At 42.6% G+C, this 18845-nt stretch overlaps 1 protein-coding gene across 1 annotated transcript in view; it reads left to right on the forward strand.

The window, feature by feature from the left end:
• Positions 1–18583, forward strand: part of LOC113834187 (chondroitin sulfate proteoglycan 4) — a 91479-nt gene extending 72896 nt beyond the window's left edge. Inside the window, exons 13-15 of the mRNA XM_035438785.1 lie at positions 405–574; positions 14249–14432; positions 16078–18583. Of these exons, the coding sequence (XP_035294676.1) occupies positions 405–574; positions 14249–14432; positions 16078–18119 (2396 nt within the window). The 3' untranslated portion in view covers positions 18120–18583. The remainder of the gene's footprint in view (positions 1–404; positions 575–14248; positions 14433–16077) is intronic.
• The last annotated feature ends 262 nt before the right edge of the window (positions 18584–18845 follow it).

The raw sequence follows: 18845 nt of genomic DNA on the forward strand, positions 1-18845 counted from the left end.
CCTTTGATACGGGCCTGGGAGGTTCCTTGCGCTTGTTTAGGAAGCAATCCCCACCCTCCTAGGAGCCCCAGTCTCTTGGGTTCCTGGCACCATACAATTAGATCTTTCTTTACTACCCAGGGCTTAGCCACAGAGGTCATGGCAGGGACTCTTTTGTCTAGGGAATCAAACAGATGCCAGGCCATGGCTAGAGGGAAAGCTTTGGGGAGCTGGTTTTTCCTGAGGTTCAGGAGCAAGTCAGATCCATGAGAAGCTATCCCAAAACTGCCTAGTTTTGGATAATATCTAGCACTCCCATTCATATGGGTGCACTCCCCAGGCAGTTTCCATAAGTCTAGAGAGATCATTTGAAGAGTTGGCTGCCTCAGTGTGCTTTGCACTTATATGCATATTTTCAATCTTAGGTTCCACGGAGCCACTTTCATCTAATGCCCTGAGAGCTGTGACCAACGATGACAAGGCAGGAAACAGAACTATAACGTTTACAGTTGTCAGTTTCCCTAGACTTGGAAGACTGCTGAAGATGAACTCTGACAACAGTACAGAGGTTGTTTCCATTTTTACCCAACGTCTGGTGAGTCCTGCCATCCACACCGTGACATCAAGGTGGGCTGTTGGGTGAGCAGGGAGCAGGCTGAGCAGTGAGCACCTATCATTTGTTTTCATCCTGCTAAACCAACCAGACATGGGCCATGGCCCAGGTAACTCCTCATTCCATTTTTAAACAGGATTCTTTGTAGGGAACATAACATGAGACAGTTGTCAGAAAGCACCATGCTAATTTAAACTCTGCAGGTAACAAATGAAAAAAAGTACTTGGGGCTGGGGAGGCGGCTCAGCAGTTAAGGGCAAGCACTGCTCTTGCGGAAGACCCAAGTTCAGTTCTCACTGTCAGGAGGCTCACAACATTCTGCAACTCCAGCCCCAGGAGATCCAACTTCCTCTTTTGGGTTCTGCATGTACCTGTACTCACATGCACCACACACACACACACACACACACACACACACACACACCCTAGAAATAAATAGCCAAATAGGTGGGCAGTAGTAGCACATGCTTTTAATCCCAGCACTTGGGAGGCAGAGGCAGGTGGATCTCTAAGTTCAAGGCCAGCGTGGTTGACAGAGTGAGTTTCAGGACAGCCATGGGCACACAGTGAAAAACATAAATAAATAAATAAATCTTTTTTTGAGAGGAGTCCTTTAAGATGAAATCCAAAGTGTGTGTGTGTGTGTGTGTGTGTGTGTGTGTGTGTGTGTGTGTGTGAGAGAGAGAGAGAGAGAGAGAGAGAGAGACTATACTTTATTTAATATATTATAATTGCATGTGTATGTGATTTGTATTCAGGGTGTTTCAAACTTTACTGGTGCACTGTTACCAGACCCATGGTTTACATATCTTCTTACTGAAATGAATAAGCACTAAAAAAATTTTCTGCCTCCCAGCCAGGAATTGGGTGTTTGTTTATGTGTTATTTCATTTTCTAAAAGTGATATTTCCAGATATAATCCTTTAGGCATTCCTTTGGTTTGTCATTCGTCATCGTCCTTCTGTCCTGAAATACAGGGTCTGACGATTTATTTGGCTGTAACTTTGTGTAACTAATGAATTTTTTAAAATCTCGTATCATCTTTAGAGGAAATAACAAGAGTTCTTAACCCTTGAGCTCTTTCTGGATGGTGTGAGGAGATGGGACTTGGCTTTTGCTTTTCATTTGTCTCTGTCTGTGTGCACTAGAGGGAGTGGATCATGAGGCTAGCATAAGCTTCCAGTGAGACACTGAAAAGAAGAAGCATAGGGTCTGTGTCTTGCAGATTTCTCCAGGGCACAGAGCAAAATCTTAGAATGAAAACTCGGTTGTGTAGGGAATTAAGATGTGCTCAGAAGCACCAAAACATGCCTAGGACCAGTTTGCCTCCTGAATACTAACAAGAATGATATTATTCCTGTAAGAATATATTGGCTCTAGCTCCAGTTCCTGTGAAAAAAAAAATGACTGGTCATTTTAAGTATTATTTCCAACAGCGTTTGATTGCAAATATGTGGGGTTTGAGATTAAGATATAAATAAGTGTCAGTGAATATAGTAGCTAGAATTAAGTAGCTTTTGCTGCAATAACAAGAAACCCACACGTCCCAGCAGTTATATGATAACAAAAATGTTCTGCTCACTTGCATTGTATGGTACTGTGGGTTGGCCGTAGTCTGCTTTCCATGTCTTCTTTATTTCAGGGTCTAGCTAATAGAACATCCTCGCTTGCTCTAGTAACTGTGCTCATGGCAGCAAAGGGCAACATGATGATGGAACACGGGATGACTTTGCAGCTTGTGCTCTAGTATCATTTGTATTCACATTTCATTGGTCAAAGAAGGCCTCACGAGGTAGCCTGCTGTCAGTGTGCTGGATAAATGTAGAGAGGAGGCACTGAATATTTGGAACAATGTTCTAACCACCATGGTGCATTAACATGCAAACTAAAAACTGTATATAATACTGGAAGCCAGAGTACATTTTTCTCTGAAAACAAACCACCTTTAAAATAGAACACTTGTAAATAAGAAGTTAACACAACAAGCCAAATATAAGGTCCTGGGCAAGCAAAGTCTTGATTGACTAACAATCCAGTTACTTTCAGATTTTAATGTTCTCCCTAGCCTTTCTAATTCTTTCTGCCTTTATGAACAGGTAGGAAGTATCCAGAAAACCATGGCATCCATGGCAACAAGTGTGAGCCGGAGCATGGGAAATGTTGCATAGGAGCTCATTGCTGTACAAGATTGTCTGAGACTGTTGCTCCCTAGGGAAATGGACAGGCTCCAGTCTGGAAAAAACCTGTATCATTCCACAGATCAGGGGACAGAGAGGAGTTGAGTTGTATCAAATGGAACACAGGCAGTGTTTGGCTCCTCCTTCCCATGTCCCTTTCCTCGGCTGAACATGTACCTGCTATTCCAGGGGTCTGGTTGAATACTTAGACTCAAAGGACAAAGAAGAAATTGTTTTATTATTTGTAAGATTTTATACAAAGTCTGTATCTGGCTTTGCACACAAGGCACCTGCCTGATGTAATAATTTCTTTCTCCCTAAAACATCATCTCAGATATGATTATTGTTCATAGAATTTCCACACAATGGCTATCTGGTGTCCTTGTTGTGTGGTATGTGGAGTGTTTATAATTTAAGTATCAGATGCCTACTGGTGACTACTTGTGACTGTGCAGAAGTTCCTGAGCACAAAATCAGGAGATCTAGGTTACCATAGATCTTAGGGCAAATCACATAGCTGTTAAACCTATGTTTTGTTATATTTAACATGGGAAAAATCATAGAAATGATCATTGAAACTGTATTCATGTACGTTATGTATGAAGCCCTATGCTTAACCTTCTGTTGTATTGTTCCTCTCCACCTGAAGACTCAGACCTACAACTCTTGTGTTCACACATAGCATATTGGTAGCAGAGCCAGGACTTGAGCCAGGACTCTGAATTCTAAGCCAGGCTCCTGTCAAATTAGCCATGGCTTTCTCCCAGGTAGTTAAGTGTGGATAAGACAGTAATAGCTGTAAAATGCATATTCCCCACACTTAGTTGAGGTTCATTGAGATGGAAGCATTCTTCTAATGATCAAGAGAGATTCGAGCTAGAAATATTTTATTACTTACACATTCTAGGAATACCTGGCACACAAAGGCCATGTACATACAAAGTCAGGAAGTACACAGAGAAAGGGAGCTCTATTGGATCCAGTGCTGTTCAAACACCTTTTCCAAGGGGTGGTTGAGTGGGTGACTTTAAAGAAGATAGGTATTTGTTCCAGGGGGTCACATAGTGACTTAGAGGTGGTCATGTGACCTACCTGCATGGACCAGGTGGGGTGTGAGGATCAATAGGGTCAGTCACACAGGCTACATTAGCTGTCCCTTAGGTGACTACCTGGATGGACCACACTGAAGAATTTGAATGAGGAGAGTGGCAAACTGATGTCAAGATGACTGAGAAAGTCCAGCTGGTATTCAAGATGGATGGGAAGGTAACCAGACATCCTAAGGACATCAAACACTAATTAAATGGTGGCTAAGGCAGATGCTTAGCTTTCTGTTCTTGGATATGTGAAAAGTCCCTTTCTACTCCTCATATTTAAAAGGAGAGTTTCCCAGAGGGAGGCAATTTTCTGCTACACTGGAATTGGCTGGTGTTTGCCCTAATGTGCTACAGTCATTTAATGAATGGAAATGAGGTCATCAGAGGAGAGTGACATTTGCTTCACCTATGACCCACTTATTATTTCCTTTAAGTTCCTGGTGTTCCCAAATGCATTTCCCTCAGGGATGATGAGAGAAGAAAGCTAAGAAAATAGAAGAGGGCTCATGCAGGGACTGAATTTTCCACCCTTGGCGAGAGCACAGGCTGGATGAACAAAGGGGCTCAAGAATGGGAATCTCCAAGGGTTCTCTCTGACAGCCAGAGCATGAGGATGTGATGGGAGGAGAGGGGCAGTGGAGAGCTACTGCAGAAAGTTTAGGGGTTTACAGGGTTAACTTTGAAAACCTTGTCTCTCTTTCCACCTCAACCATCATAAAGAAAGTCAATAATGTATGTGGTTTCTAAAGGAGGAAGAATACAGAGAAAACTGTGGAAGGATAAAAACCAAAATTTGAACTCTGATTCTTTCAGGGCTATAGGCTATTTTGATGTTTTGTGTACATCTTGTTTTCTGAAACATGCACACACACATACATGCACACATGCACACACACATTCATGGGCTCTCTGGTGCTGTGACACAGTATGTGAGATGAATTACCTTAGAGAAGAACAGGTGTACTTTGACTCATGGTTTCTGAGGCTTTGGTTCCTTGTCAGCTGACACTTGCCTTGTGGCTTGTGAGGTAGGACTTCCTGGCCAGGAGCACAGGATAGAGAGATGCTATCTTCCTGGAGTTCAGGAAGCAGAGAAGGGAAGGGATATGGAGGAAAGGTTGCAGTAGCCCTCCAAGGGCACATCCCTGATCATCTAACTTACCCTTAAGGGTCTCTCTACCTCTTCAAGGTTCTACTCTCACACCTAATAGCACCAAAGTCAGGGAACAAAACCTTTCACATGTGGGTCTTTGGGGAACATTTCAGATCTAAACTATAGTGCATGCTTTTTATAAAAGCAAGACCAGAAAACAATAAAATGCTAAATTTATATCAAGAGACAGAAAGAAGCATCACCCATTAATATAGTAAATGATCACTAATCTGAATACATTCCAGGATTAGTGGGATGGCTCAGGGGTAAGAATATTTGCTGTGCAAGCATGAGGACCTGAGTTCAAATCTCCAGCACCCATGTAAAAGACTGGGTACAGCTGCGTGTTTCTGTAACCCCAGCATTGCGAGGATAGAAGCAGTGACTCCTGGGAGTTCATTGTCAGCAAGGCTAGCCAAATGGCAAGCTTTGGTTCATTGAGAGATCTGCCTGAAGGCGATAATGTGGAGAGTGAGATGCAATAATGGGACATCCTGCTCTGACCCTGCATGCACAAGCATGAGTTAAAGCATATGCACACTCGTGTGCATGCAACATACACACACACACACACAAACATACGAATTCACACACCATACACCACACACACACACACACACACACACACACACACACACACACACACACACCAAAACTGAAAGTATTTCAATCCTGATTGGTTTATATGTTCAGAAATGAACATTTTTTTCCCTTGTGACTTAAAAACTGAAAGAAATTCACCGTCCTACTTTGCCCCTTCCACACACTGCTCCCTTATCCACGTGCAATGATGGAAAAGTTTTGGCACAGCCTGAAGTTTGTTGCCTGTATCAAATGGTACCCTGATCAGTTCCCAGACATCTTATACTATCTCACTCAGTTTTGCCAACTAGAAGCTTTATCACATTTGGGAAGTAGGAATGGTAGTGACGACGGGCTGTGGAAGTCAAGGAGAGGACAGAGTGCATTTCTGTTGGACTGGGGTCTGCTCAGTGCATGCAGCAATCATGCTCTGTGTTTCATGGAGTAGGAAGCTGTCCTCCAAAATCCTCGATGAAGATCCTGATTAGCACCTATGTGCTTTCATCAGGCCTCTTCAGTGTGGTGGGGTACAAAAAAAAATAGCACTTGGGAAGTAATTTCAATTATATAAAAAGTCCAGAGCTCTTTAGCTCTGTGTAACTTTAGGCTAATTATGACTGACCTTCCTAGACCAGCTTTTCTACTCAAATTCTAGCCAAGTGACCTGCCAAGTGTTCAATGGGGACATTGTAGGCACTTGATGGCTGAGTGCCCTTTCACCCCTTTAACTGAAGGAATTAATTTGTCCTTGGCTCTCCACCTTCCAGAACCGTGTGGTAGAGATTAAAAGGACTGCATCACTTGCATCTAAAACACATAGTGCCTTTGCCTGTGGTTAATAAACAGAAATAACCATTTTTAATCAGTGCTCATGGGAAAAATAGCTTATGAAAAATCTTGACTGCATTATTCTTAATATACTTTGGCAAACAATTGCATGGAAATATTTGTTTTGTCATTACCCAACATTATTTTCTTAGCCTAGAATAAGCTCACTATTTTTTGAATCTAATGTCATGTCAGCCTACCAAGATAAGCAAGTGGACGCCTTGTTTTTCAGCATAGAATAATAAGTGGGTAAAGCTTGCCCACAGAAGCTTTTGCTGAAAATCAAGTGTCCTGAAGAATTAAACATAGACATCCACAGAGAAGACAACCATTAGACTCAAATTGCATGAAAGCTCTCTTACAAATTTGGAGATGATACTGTCGCTTTCCAAGAACCCATGAACAAAGTAAGCCTCAAATTCCACAAAACACACTGATGGCTTCCAAGTCCAGCTCACAGCTAATTGAGTGATTTTCATTCCACTGCTTGTAGAGATAATTTAGAGTCATTAAAACAGCAAAGTGTTCTGGCTTTGAGGTTTATGACAGCCAGCTTCTTTTCTTTTCCACAAAGCCAGTAATTGCATCTCAGCTATTGTACTGTTGTGGGCAGGATGCCATCCGTCTTGGGCTGTGCTGCTTCAGCAGCATAGATAACAGTTTTCCTGGACCACATTTAGAAAATTACAAAGCCATTTGGGTTATTAATTTTGTCCAATTACTCCTTATTCCAAAATCTGGACTTACTGCTTTCATAATATATGTATTTTAGAGAATTATAGACACATCTCCCAAAGGCTGGAATTAATTTATTATAATTTATTGGAGAATAAAATCAGTTTAAAGTCCCATTAAGCTTTTGTCTTTGGATCTGCTGAGTAGGGAAGGAGCATCCATACTCCTGCCTCACCCATTGTGTGCCTCCTTGGGCTCACTGGTTCAGTGGCAACCAGTCTCACTTGTCCTTGTCATTTTCCATCATTATTTTTCTTTCAGCAAGTTTGTTTTGCATTATACTTTGCTGAATTATGTTGGAGAGTGTTTTTTCATATGTGGTGTTTATTGTATTGTCACTTAGTCACCAGTTCATTGTTCAAACTTAAAATTGACTGATGGGCCTTGGCCCAATGGCTTTGAAGAGTTGAAAGTGTTCTGTTAGAATGCCTGGCTCCTTCTACGGAAAGGCGAACAGAGTTCATTCCCATTTTAGTGAGGGTGGCTAATTCCCTCTCCTTGTACTCAGTTCCCATGTCCACACAGGGTGGCTTTACTGGGTAGTTTCTGTCAACTTGACACAAACGAAAAACTAATTCTAAAAAGAGGGTAGCTTGCTTTAGAAAATGCCTCCATAACATTGGGCTATAGGCATTTTCTTGATTGATAAGGGATGGATGACCCAGCCATTGTGGTGGTGTCACCCTTGGGCAGATGGTCTAGGGTTGTATGCAAGCTGAGCAACCTTGGGAAGCAAGCCAGTCAGTTCTTGGCTTGAGCTCCTGCCCTGGAGCTTAAGACTGTGACATAGTGTCAGCCTGTGATACCATGATGATAGACTGTGACCTGGAAGTGTAAACCAGATAATCGCTTTGTGACATAGAAGTGTAAACCTAATAAACTCTTTGTTCTCTAAGTTACTTTTGGTCAGTGTTTTATCACAATAACAGTAATCAAACTGGAACAGTGTCTAAGATCAGTAGAAATGTCTTCTTTCACAGCTCTGGTGCCCAGAGTCTGAACTCCATCCTGCTGTGCCTAAATCCTCTTGGAGTGTATTCCCTTTCTTCCAGGGAGACCACCATCATGGCTATAGAGAATAGCTGGGCACAAACATGGCAAGATCCCCACAACTGATCAGAAATCCAAGCAGCACAGGGGGCCCATGATTACAGAATTTCCAGGAGACAGGCTGCTATAAAGTGAGGCTGATTGCCCTTAGTAGGAATGGGCAGAAAAGGCATTCCTAGATGGTAATACTTAGAAATATTTACTGGAGATTGGCAACAGAATAGTGCACACAAATAATTGTCAATGAGTTGTGGTTCATGCCCCTGAATGACTGGGTTGGTCTCTGCAGCAACCTACTAAAAGGAAAGTCTCTGCAAGGGCTCCAGAAGTTATCTATGACTATTGCTTTCTCTCACAGAAAGGATTAAATCCTTATTTATATAGAAGAGTCTTTAGGATCTCGTGCCACTGTAAGTATGTAGACCTTCAATAAAATGACCAAAATGAGGCCAAACAAAAGTGTGTAACTATGAAAGAGCAGAAGGTAGCATTGGGCATCTTGATTTAGTTACATACAAGTGGAGGAACCTCTGAAAACAACAGGTCCTAGTCTCTGGAACTTGTGAATGAATGTTCCCTTTCATGGCAGACTTCACAGGTACAGTTGATAGTTATAGGATGGGAAGAATGGCCTTAAGTACAGTCACACATGTGTTTTCAAGAGGGAAGCAGAAGGAGATTTACATAGACAGATGAGGAATAGGCAACCGACCACAGAGGAAGATGTTGGAGTATTATGAGAACAGGCAAAGGAATGCTTGTAGCCAGGTAAGCTGGAGGAGACAAGGAAGACATTACATCCTTAGGAGGAAAAATCAATCTCCATGCAGTGATTGACTTCACCAAGCCTGCCATATTCAAGATCCTTCTTCATCCCTAGATCCATCCACAGGTACTAATCCTGACCCTTAGCTCTCTGGCTCCATGTTTATGAAAACATGTGTTAGCTGGTCTCCCTGGGGCCTCCAGTCAGGAATTGATCGAAAAAGAAAAAACAAAACAGAATCCTTCTCCTGTCCCATCCACTATCTCCTAGTGCCTTATGAGTTTCCACATGATAAAAAAGGCACCAGTATAGAATTGGAATACTGCCTCTGTGCTATTGTGTGTGGTATATGAATGTGTGCACACATGTTGACTGTATATGCACATACCAATGCATACATGTGTGGTGGCCAGAGGTGGAAGTTAGTTGTTTTCCTCTACTGCTCACCATTTTATCCTTTAAAGCAGGGTTTCTCACTGAACCTGGGCTCAGCAGTTGTCTAAACTAATTGGCCAGTATCTGGGATCTGCATGCCTCTGTCCCTACAACATTGGGGTTACAAATGCATGTCATCATTCCCAGCTTTTTATGAGGCTGTTGGGGGTCTGAGCACAGGTCCACATGCTGAACAAGCACTTTTACCCACTGGGTCATGTCCCAGCCCCATTACTGCCTTTATTTAATTCATAATTTATGACACACACAAGCGTAGGATGAGCTGTTGTTCCTCAGAATCACTGCCAGTCAAGGCAAGTTCTGGTTAATACTGATTGCATTGGCCAGGCAAGACAGTGAAGTGGCATTTGTTTGTTCTGGTCATACTTTTCAACTGACTCTCCCCATTACTGGGCTCTTGGAATTTCAGAACATACCTTAGGAATTTCTTTGTAGTCTATAATCTTGGTGTTCCACACTTTGAGTTTGGCCCTTAGACTGTGGAAACAGTATGGACTCTGGGGTTGTATAGAAGTTGGTACAAAACTAGGCTTCCCCATTCACTGCTATTTACACCTTCAGAGCCTCAATTTTTTCTTTTTCTCATCTGTCAAATGGACATAAAAAGCCTCTTGAAACAAACTGGAGCTAAATAAATTATACAAAGAGCCTTGTGGAGTGCCTGAAATCTGTAGAACTCTAATAAAAGCTAGGTATTTTCTGTGTTGTTAAATGCATACACTCATAAGAAATATCCTGAGTTGCCTTGTTTCTGTCTATGCAAGGTTATAAGCATATATACTTGGCAATTAAATGTTATAAAGCCATTTCAAAGTAGATTATTTGCTCACTCAACACATGTTTTGAACAAATACTTACAAAGCAACTGGAAAGATTTGGAAGTATATACACCCATTCATAAAAGTCTCAGAAGGACTAAGTTGGGGGTCACAGGGAGATGGAGATGGGAATTGGGAGGGTGGGGATGAACCAGCATATCAGCACAGGAAATGACAGCCACTTCCTGTCTTCAGTGTACATGGCTTTTGTAGGTTGCTACCTTCATCCTGCCTGGGTTGGTCATCATAAAAGGGAATGTTGCTTCCTTCCTAAAGCAGAAAAGACAATAAGAATTACTTAGTGTATTTAACTTTGTATTTTGAAATAAGTTATAGAATAACTAAAAAGTATAAAGAGTTCACATGTTCTATTCCTCCATATTCCCAAAATTTTAACATTTACCAAGACTTATTCTTTTAACACACATATCTTCTCAGCATATGTTTCTAAAATTAAGGCAAGTTTTTATATAATCACAGCATAATTTTCAAATTTATAAAATTGACATTTGTTACAATGTCAATGTGCAATTTACATATATTAAACTTTCCCATATTGTTCCAATAAATATCCTAAGGGGAAATTATGCACAATATAAAACATAGCCTTTAGTTGTCATGTGTCTTCAATATCCTTTAATTGGAGCCATTTCTTAATTATCAATATAGTGTCTTTTATGACATTGTCAGTAAAATTATTTATGACACTTATTTATTTTGTATGTTTATAAGGATGTGTGTGCATATGTGTGCATATACTCATCCACACAAATCACAAGATGCAAGTGTGGATGGATGTCAGAGAGGACAACTTGTGGGAGTTAATTTTCTCATTCCACCTTTTGGATTCTGGGGATGGAACTCAGGTCACCAGGTTTGGTGGCAAAGTGCCTTAACCATTTTGCCAGCCCAACTTTGCTTTTAAGAGTACAGGACAGTTCTCTGCAGAGTGTTCCTCATTTTGATTATAATCTGATGTTTTACCTAATTTTTCATTTTGATCTCATTTAGAGTATACATCCTGGCTAGGGATTCAGGTTTGGGCATCCTAGGCATGGTTCAGGTTGTGCATCCTGGGCAGGGATTCAGTTGTGCATTAATGAGGTTTACAACGTGGAGTCAGAAATAGATTGATAACAGCTAGTTTATTAAGGAATAGTACTCACGAAAGGGTGCCAGTGACCAGGTTTGCACCGGAGCAGGAGGGACCCATTAGATGCTTCCTAGTGAGCTCAGCCAGGCGAAAGAAAGAAAAGGGCCCGAGTGTGCACCTCCCTCCTACTTAAACACTTGTGATGTCACTGCTGTCCACGCCACCCAAGGAACGTGGACAGCAGTACCTCTTAATCAGGGTTTCTCCCTAAAATTCCCCTGTTGGTCTAAAGAGGATTTAAACTTAACAGTGTAAATTATCTATAATTAACAATCAAAGGTGAATTGCAAGAAGATATAATAATCTACTTATATCACATCCTAACTATATCTATTCCAACTAAACCCTAAAGTCATCTGAAAGAGATGTCCAAGCCCAACCCTAAACACTAGGAAACTAGCCCTAACTTAGTGACAACAGTGGGGAAAGGGGATGTAGTATTCTCCAAGTTACTTCCTGCTGAAATGGGACGATGATAGCCTCGTGGGGTCCTGTAGGAAGAAAATGTTAAGAGTAGTGAAAGTCTTGAGTGGATTATATCCAGTCCGTGTTTGGTGGGAGATACTTGATTGAAGGTCTAGGTTAAAGTCCTTATCTTGATTGAAGTCCTTGTGTTGGTTGAAGTCAGTACCTGAAGCTCTGGTCAGAGTGTCAGTTCAAACGACTCAAGTTGGATCCAGTGTACTCTGAGGTTTGGCCCATTTTCTTTCCGGAGAGTTCAAGGATTGCTGTTAGGAAGTCCTTCATTGGCTGTGGGGAACTCAAACATAAATGTTAGCAGAGAAACTTTTAACTTTTATATGAAAGGCAACAATAAGGAAAATAATAATTATGAGGGAATTTATACTTTTAGAGAAAGAGCTGAGAAAAGACAAATGACAGTCCCCAATTTTTCTCTTATTCTGTATTACATCAATTGGCTTCTTGAGGAAGAGAGGACACATGCCGATGGCGTCCTCGATAAGTCCTTATAAAATATGTAGATTAGTAGTTCTGTTTGATAATTAAGACTGAGCTAGCTGGGCGTTGGTGGCACACGCCTTTAATCCCAGCACTTGGGAGGCAGGCGGAACTCTGTGAGTTCGAGGCCAGCCTGGTCTCCAGAGTGAGTGCCAGGATAGGCTCCAAAGCTACACAGAGAAATCCTGTCTCAAAAAAAAAAAAAAAAAAAAGACTGAGCTAGCAAATAAGAAATCCTAGTTATTGGCCAGCAACATTGTAACTAATATTAATCTCTGTGTGTTATTTGGGGGCCCTAACCTAACGTGGTGGCCGTGGAACTCAGGTGACTGTCAGAAAGAGTTACCATTACAGTGCATCCTGGGCATGGATTCAGTTGTGCATCCTGGGCATGAAAACCAAGGGATCTGCTGGTTCATCTCAGAGCTTCCTGCCTAATGTTCACTTTGCCCCGAGGTTGGGAATGTTGTTCATATTCATCATGCCAATCATCTCTCCCTGGGTTTCCAGTTTCTCCACTTTGAGGGAATGATCCTCTCTTATGACTAGTGAGTGTCCCATAAGGACATGCTATGTAACCATTTATGTATCCTGTTTGTCACCACTCTTTAGGCAACAGTTTTAAAAACCATTTTAGGGTTCTTACCTGAGTTGTTATGGCTGTTAGTTACCAAGTGATAGTTTTTCTCATTTCTGTTTTCCTGCTTCATTTATTGGTTGAGATTCCATACCATTGGCTTTCTGATGACACTCTGATGGAAAATAGCTGTACAAATCTAAATGAATAGGAAATAAAAGCCCACCTTCCTCCTCTCCCCAATCCCAGAGTGCAAGTACTCAGCGGTCTGTCCATATGTACTCTACACAGTTGAGAGCCATGGTTACCCAGAGGTGTTCCTCAGGCTATTTTGTTTTTGGTGATAAAATTCCTTACCTCTGTAAGCTTCTTGTGCTCGCACGTTTACTTCATTATTCTTCCCATAGAATCCTGGTTTCAGTCTCTCTTTCTGGGCCTTCTCCCAATACACACACACACACACACACACACACACACACACACACACACACACACACGGACTTACAGATGAAAAGACACCTATGAGAAATATAAAATGTGAGGTATGGACATGTAAGGATCTTGACTCAAATGACTATGTATATATGTGTGGGTTTTTGTTTGTCTTTGTTTTTGATTTTTTTTTTTTTTTACCAGATTGTTAGAGAAATTTGGACACGGGATGCATATTTGCTAATGTGAATTAGTTTATTTTCTTATTTTATGCACGTCAGTGTTTTGTCTATGTGTATGTATGTGAGGGTGTCTGATCCACTGCAACAGGGGTTACAGACAGTTGTAAGCTAAGCTGCCATGTGGGTGCTGGGAATCATACCCAGGTCCTCTGGAAGAGCAATCAGTGCTCTTAACCGCTGAGCCATCTCTCCAGCCCTCAGGGAATTAGTTATTTTTAATTCTGAGGTAGAATGCCGGTAGTAGTAGTTATGCTTTTGAAAGTTATGTCGTATGAGTACTTACTGAAATATTTATAGGTGAGATTGTGTGATGTCTAGGATTTGATCACAGTCTGTCAGACAGGAATCAGGCAGGGCCATCTACAAAACAAGACGTAATATGAGCCAATAATGGCTGGCACTGTCTGTCAAGTAAGGAGGGGTTAGTGTATCAAGTTTGAATTAAAATCTCCCAGCTGTGAAAAAATAAGTCACCATATTTTTGTCTTTTTTTTCCTTTAAACAAATACATGGGATAATTTGGGCATGAATACAGTAAGCCCTAAAAAAGAGCATGTTTCCTCCAGTTCGAATGTGTTTTGATCCTTATATCCCAGAAGCTGGATGCTAACTGTCCTTCCTTCTGTCCAGGTCAGTGAAGGTCTGATACTATACCAGCATGTGGATCTAGAGAATACAGGATGGGCTTCAGAAGACTCCTTCACATTCACAGCATCCTCTCCTCCCGCAGCACTGGGCCCTGAGGATTTCCGGATTACCATTTCATATGAAATGAACGAGTCAGGCCGACAAAGCCGGCTGCTTGCAAATACAGGTACTGCCAGTTAATCCCACCAGTGGAGAATAAGACCACTACCACAATTTAAAGCCAAATTTGAAGCAAGCTTTAATTAAGTGCTGGCCAGGTGGATAGACTTTGGCCAGGTCCCTACCCAAGGCCCTGGGAAATAGGCCTGAATCAGGTTTTACAAAGGCTTAAGAAGGAAAATCCATAATTCATTGCATTTTCCATCAGGTCCAATGAGGGCAAGCATATGTCCTGCCTGTGAACCAACCTCCCGTCCACATGTGATAAAGCACATCCTGTGCAGATGGGTCAAACAGCTTGTTTAAGGGAGTGAAAACATGTGACTTGTTATCTCCCATAAACAATAACCTCCAGCATTTCAGGAACTATCTGTTCTTGGGCAAGGGGCTTATAGATCAGAGGCATTTTTTTGTTTCATGGGTCTCTAAGGCACAGTAATTAAAACTTAAAATGTAACTTTGGCTCTCACACCACCAAGCTATGGCCAGCCAGTGCTTTGCCTATTATAGAAGAAAGATAAATAATCTTTGTGTCCATGCCACAACATCGTCCTCTTCAATAAGATGAACCCGGTTACAGCCGATGGTAGTTAGTCTGCATGCCATCGTACTATTTCCTGGCATGAGCCTAAAGGTGAGGAATGAGTTTGGCTTTTAAAAATCTCTTTACCTCCAAATGGGAGTTTATCATGTCCATGTCTGAAAGTTGTTGATAAAAATGAAAATGATGATTGGGAAAATAATTATTAAAAGCTGTGCCTATTTCCATAGCAGGAGAAATTCAGCCATAGGTAAGTCAGGAAATTGACATCTTAAAAGTGAGTGTTTGGGTTGTAAAGCCTGCTTGCCTGAAATGTTGTCTTAATGGTTGTTTGCATTCATTTCCCAATCACTCTCCTCCCTGCTTCCTCCCTGTGTCCTTCCTCTGCTCCCACCATTTCCCTTCTTTCCTCAGTTTCCTTCTCACCTCTGTGTCCTGCCATGTGTATAATGTTATCCTCTCCACTTCCCATCTCCCTTCAGGTGATCCCTTTTGTACTGTCAGGACCTCCAAATGCACATAAACACACACACACACACACACACACACACACACACACACACACACACACACACACACACGTAAATCTCAGTTGGTTCTTCGAGTAAGAGAAAACATTCATCTTTCTGAGTTTCACTTATTTAACCTAACAAAATCATCTCCTATTGCATTCATTTTCCCCAAAATGTCATGATTCCTTTTTTCTTTATGGCAGTGTAGGATTCCACTGTATATATGTACCATATTTTCCTTGCCATTGGTCTGTTAATGGCATCTAGCCTGATCTTACAGCCTGTCTACTGTGAGTAATGCAGCAGAAAATACAGCTGTGCAGATATCTCTGTGGAAGGCTAAGAGTCCTTGGGGTATGTACCCAAGAGTGTATAGCTGGGTTATATTGTAGGGCTATTTTCAGTTTTTTGAGGGACCTCTGTTTGGCTTCCATAGAGATGTATTTATGCTTAAGTTTTATTTTTCATATGCTAATTCAGGTGATTGAGCAACCTTTGCATTTAGAATAATGGACTGAGAAGTGTGCTTGGGAGAGAAAGCTTTAGGACCTTCATCTGCAATGTCTGATTAAATGTCTCTTTGTTCTCTGTGTCAATAGGAGCCTCTGTCAAGGAGGGAGGTAAAGTTCTCATTGACCAATCTAAGTTAGATGCTTCCAACCTCTTACTTCAGCTGCCCCAACCTCAGCGTTCTTCCCATGAAATCTGGTTCCAGGTTATGGCTCTTCCTTGCTATGGAACCATTTTGGTTGGAGAAAGAAACATCACCACAGGAAAACCCTACTTCTCCCAGCATATAGTTAATACATTTGGAGTCACGTATCTTCATGATGACTCTGAATCATTGGCTGATAATTTTACCTTCGCTGTTTGGCCAAATCCAAAGAGCAAGTCCACCAGCAAGCCAGAGGCTGACTTTCTAGAAGAGATGTTCAACATTACCATCACCCCAGTGAATGATCAGCCTCCAGAATTAAAGACCAGAGGGCTTCGTTTGACAGTTCTCCAGGGCAGCTGCTTGGTTGTAGGACCTGAAATCCTAAAAGTAGATGATCTAGACAGTCCTCCAAATGAAATCCAATACATGATCATCCGTCATCCCAACAATGGCTTTTTAGCCATGGCTCATGACCTAAACGCCACTGCTCACCATTTTACACAAGCTGATATCAATAATGCTCAGGTGTGGTTCATACAAGATGGAAGCCCATCCTCTGGAGTGTTTTATTTTAGTGTGACTGATGGTGAGCACCGCCCTCTCTACAAGCTCTTCCACCTGGATGTCATCCCCATCTCCATCACTCTTGTGAACCTCACAGACCTGCTTCTCCCACAAGGCCAGACCACTGTCTCCATCACCAATGCTCACCTCTCTGCGGTGACCAATGGGAAGAGCCTTCAGATCATCTACAGGATAACACAACCCCTCCAAAGTGGCCACTTGCTGATTGAAAACCAGGTGGTCAATAGCTTTGGACAGGAAGATTTGGATGCAGGAAGACTCTCTTACCACATGACCAATCTCACAGCCTCAGAGGATCAGCTGCAGTTCTCACTGTCTACAGCAGAGAGCAATTTGACAGAACAGACCCTGGGCATCAGAGTGCAGCCCTTACTGCAGGTTACACAGAACCTGAAAGTGGCCAACAGAGTGCCCCATCAGCTGCAGAGGGAGGATCTAGATGCAACTGAGCTAGCTAACAGGACAAATAGTGACCCCACATTTGAAGTGACACAACCTCCCATCCATGGGCGGCTTGTACGAAGAGCAGTTGACAGCCCTGTGATGGAAGAGATCACTCGGTTCACCCAGGGAGACATCGACCGAGGCCAGCTGGTGCTTGAGGCATGTGCTAATCTAACAGGTATCGGTACACTAAATGACTCCTTTACCTTCTTGCTCAGTGCAGACCATGTACAGCCAGCAATGGGTTATCTGGCCTTTAGCATAGCGCCACCAGACCCCTTACCTTTACAAACATTTACACCAGATGTGCCTTTATTCATCACTGGAGAGAACCTCGTGGCCTCAGTTTTCTCTCAGAAAAAACTTACAGCTTCCATTATAACACAGACAGAAACTCCAGGGAATCTGAGCCAGAGCAAATGGCGGGGGACAGATTCCTGGGGACAGCTCAATGCCAAAGAAGCAAAAGTGGATGTCAAGGTCTCACCCACCGAGGTCATTTGGCCATATGCTGCCACCACAGTCGTTTCTCGGGGAGCTATAGGGCACAGAGACAGCAGTTACCCTCTGATGGTCATCCTACCCTTGGCTGCTGTGTTCCTTCTTCTGATGGTGACTGTGGTGGCCCTGTGTGTCTGGCTGTTGAGGCGAAAGGAAGAAAAGGCTAACCCTCTTCTCCAGCCCAAGATCAACCTCGAATCCCCACTTCCCAGCTGTAGAGCAGAAAGGAGTGGAGCCATTCCCACCGTCACTGTGACTCCCCTGATGAGAAGCTCTAGCATCCCTGCCACCAGTGTATTCCTGTCCCCACAGTATGATCAGGTGGCCTCTCTGGGGACTGAGCCTGTAGAGAAATGTGCTCCTTGGGAGGCATGGGTGAACCTGGATCCTGACATGGCCAAGCTTTGCCGACAAACCAACCCAGCACTGAAACACAACCAGTACTGGGTATAAATGTGAACTGCCCCACCCCTCCCTCTTCCAGCCCAGCCCCTCCCTTTCATCCTCTTTCTCTCCCTTCTTTTCCCTCTCCCTCTCTTCCTGACCCTCCCCATCTCGGTTTTTCCTTGCTCTTATTGACCCCTTACTGTGTACAGGTACTAAGATGGGGACTGGACTATAGTGATGAAGGAATACTGATTGAATCAAGGAAGGCTGCCCTGACTCCACATGGCTCAGTCACCATCTGGTGCAGTTGACAAGTGCTCTGACTCTTGCATAGCACTCCTGGGCTTTCCTCAATTGGACTTTTTCTAGACCTGGTGTTCTCAATACATACTTTTCTGTTAGGAATTAAACCCTTCACTACTGAGCAGTTGGGCCCAATGGGAAGCAGAAGCATTAACTTGGGGCTTGGCGTTAGAGGGGGAAGGTTTGGTGGCTTTTCATGGAAGTGTCACTCTGCATGAGTCAGCAGGAACCAGTTCTGTCTCCACAGAAGATGTCATTTATTACATCAGTGAGTTTATGTGTCACCCTTGTCCTCTGTGGAGTTTTCTAGAGTTGGCCCCCTCATGCAAGAAACGCCTTGTTCAGATGGCAGGGCAATCTGACCTCCTTTGGGGATAGTCATTGTATACATTGTATTTCATCAAGAAGCTTTGTCATTGTGATCTAGAAAGTCAAGAAATATTATTTGAAGCTCCGAGGGATAGAAAGGCATGTCAAAAACTTAAAAAA

This window comes from Cricetulus griseus, chromosome 2 (assembly GCF_003668045.3).
Source record: "Cricetulus griseus strain 17A/GY chromosome 2, alternate assembly CriGri-PICRH-1.0, whole genome shotgun sequence".
In the NCBI taxonomy this organism is placed as follows: domain Eukaryota; kingdom Metazoa; phylum Chordata; class Mammalia; order Rodentia; family Cricetidae; genus Cricetulus; species Cricetulus griseus.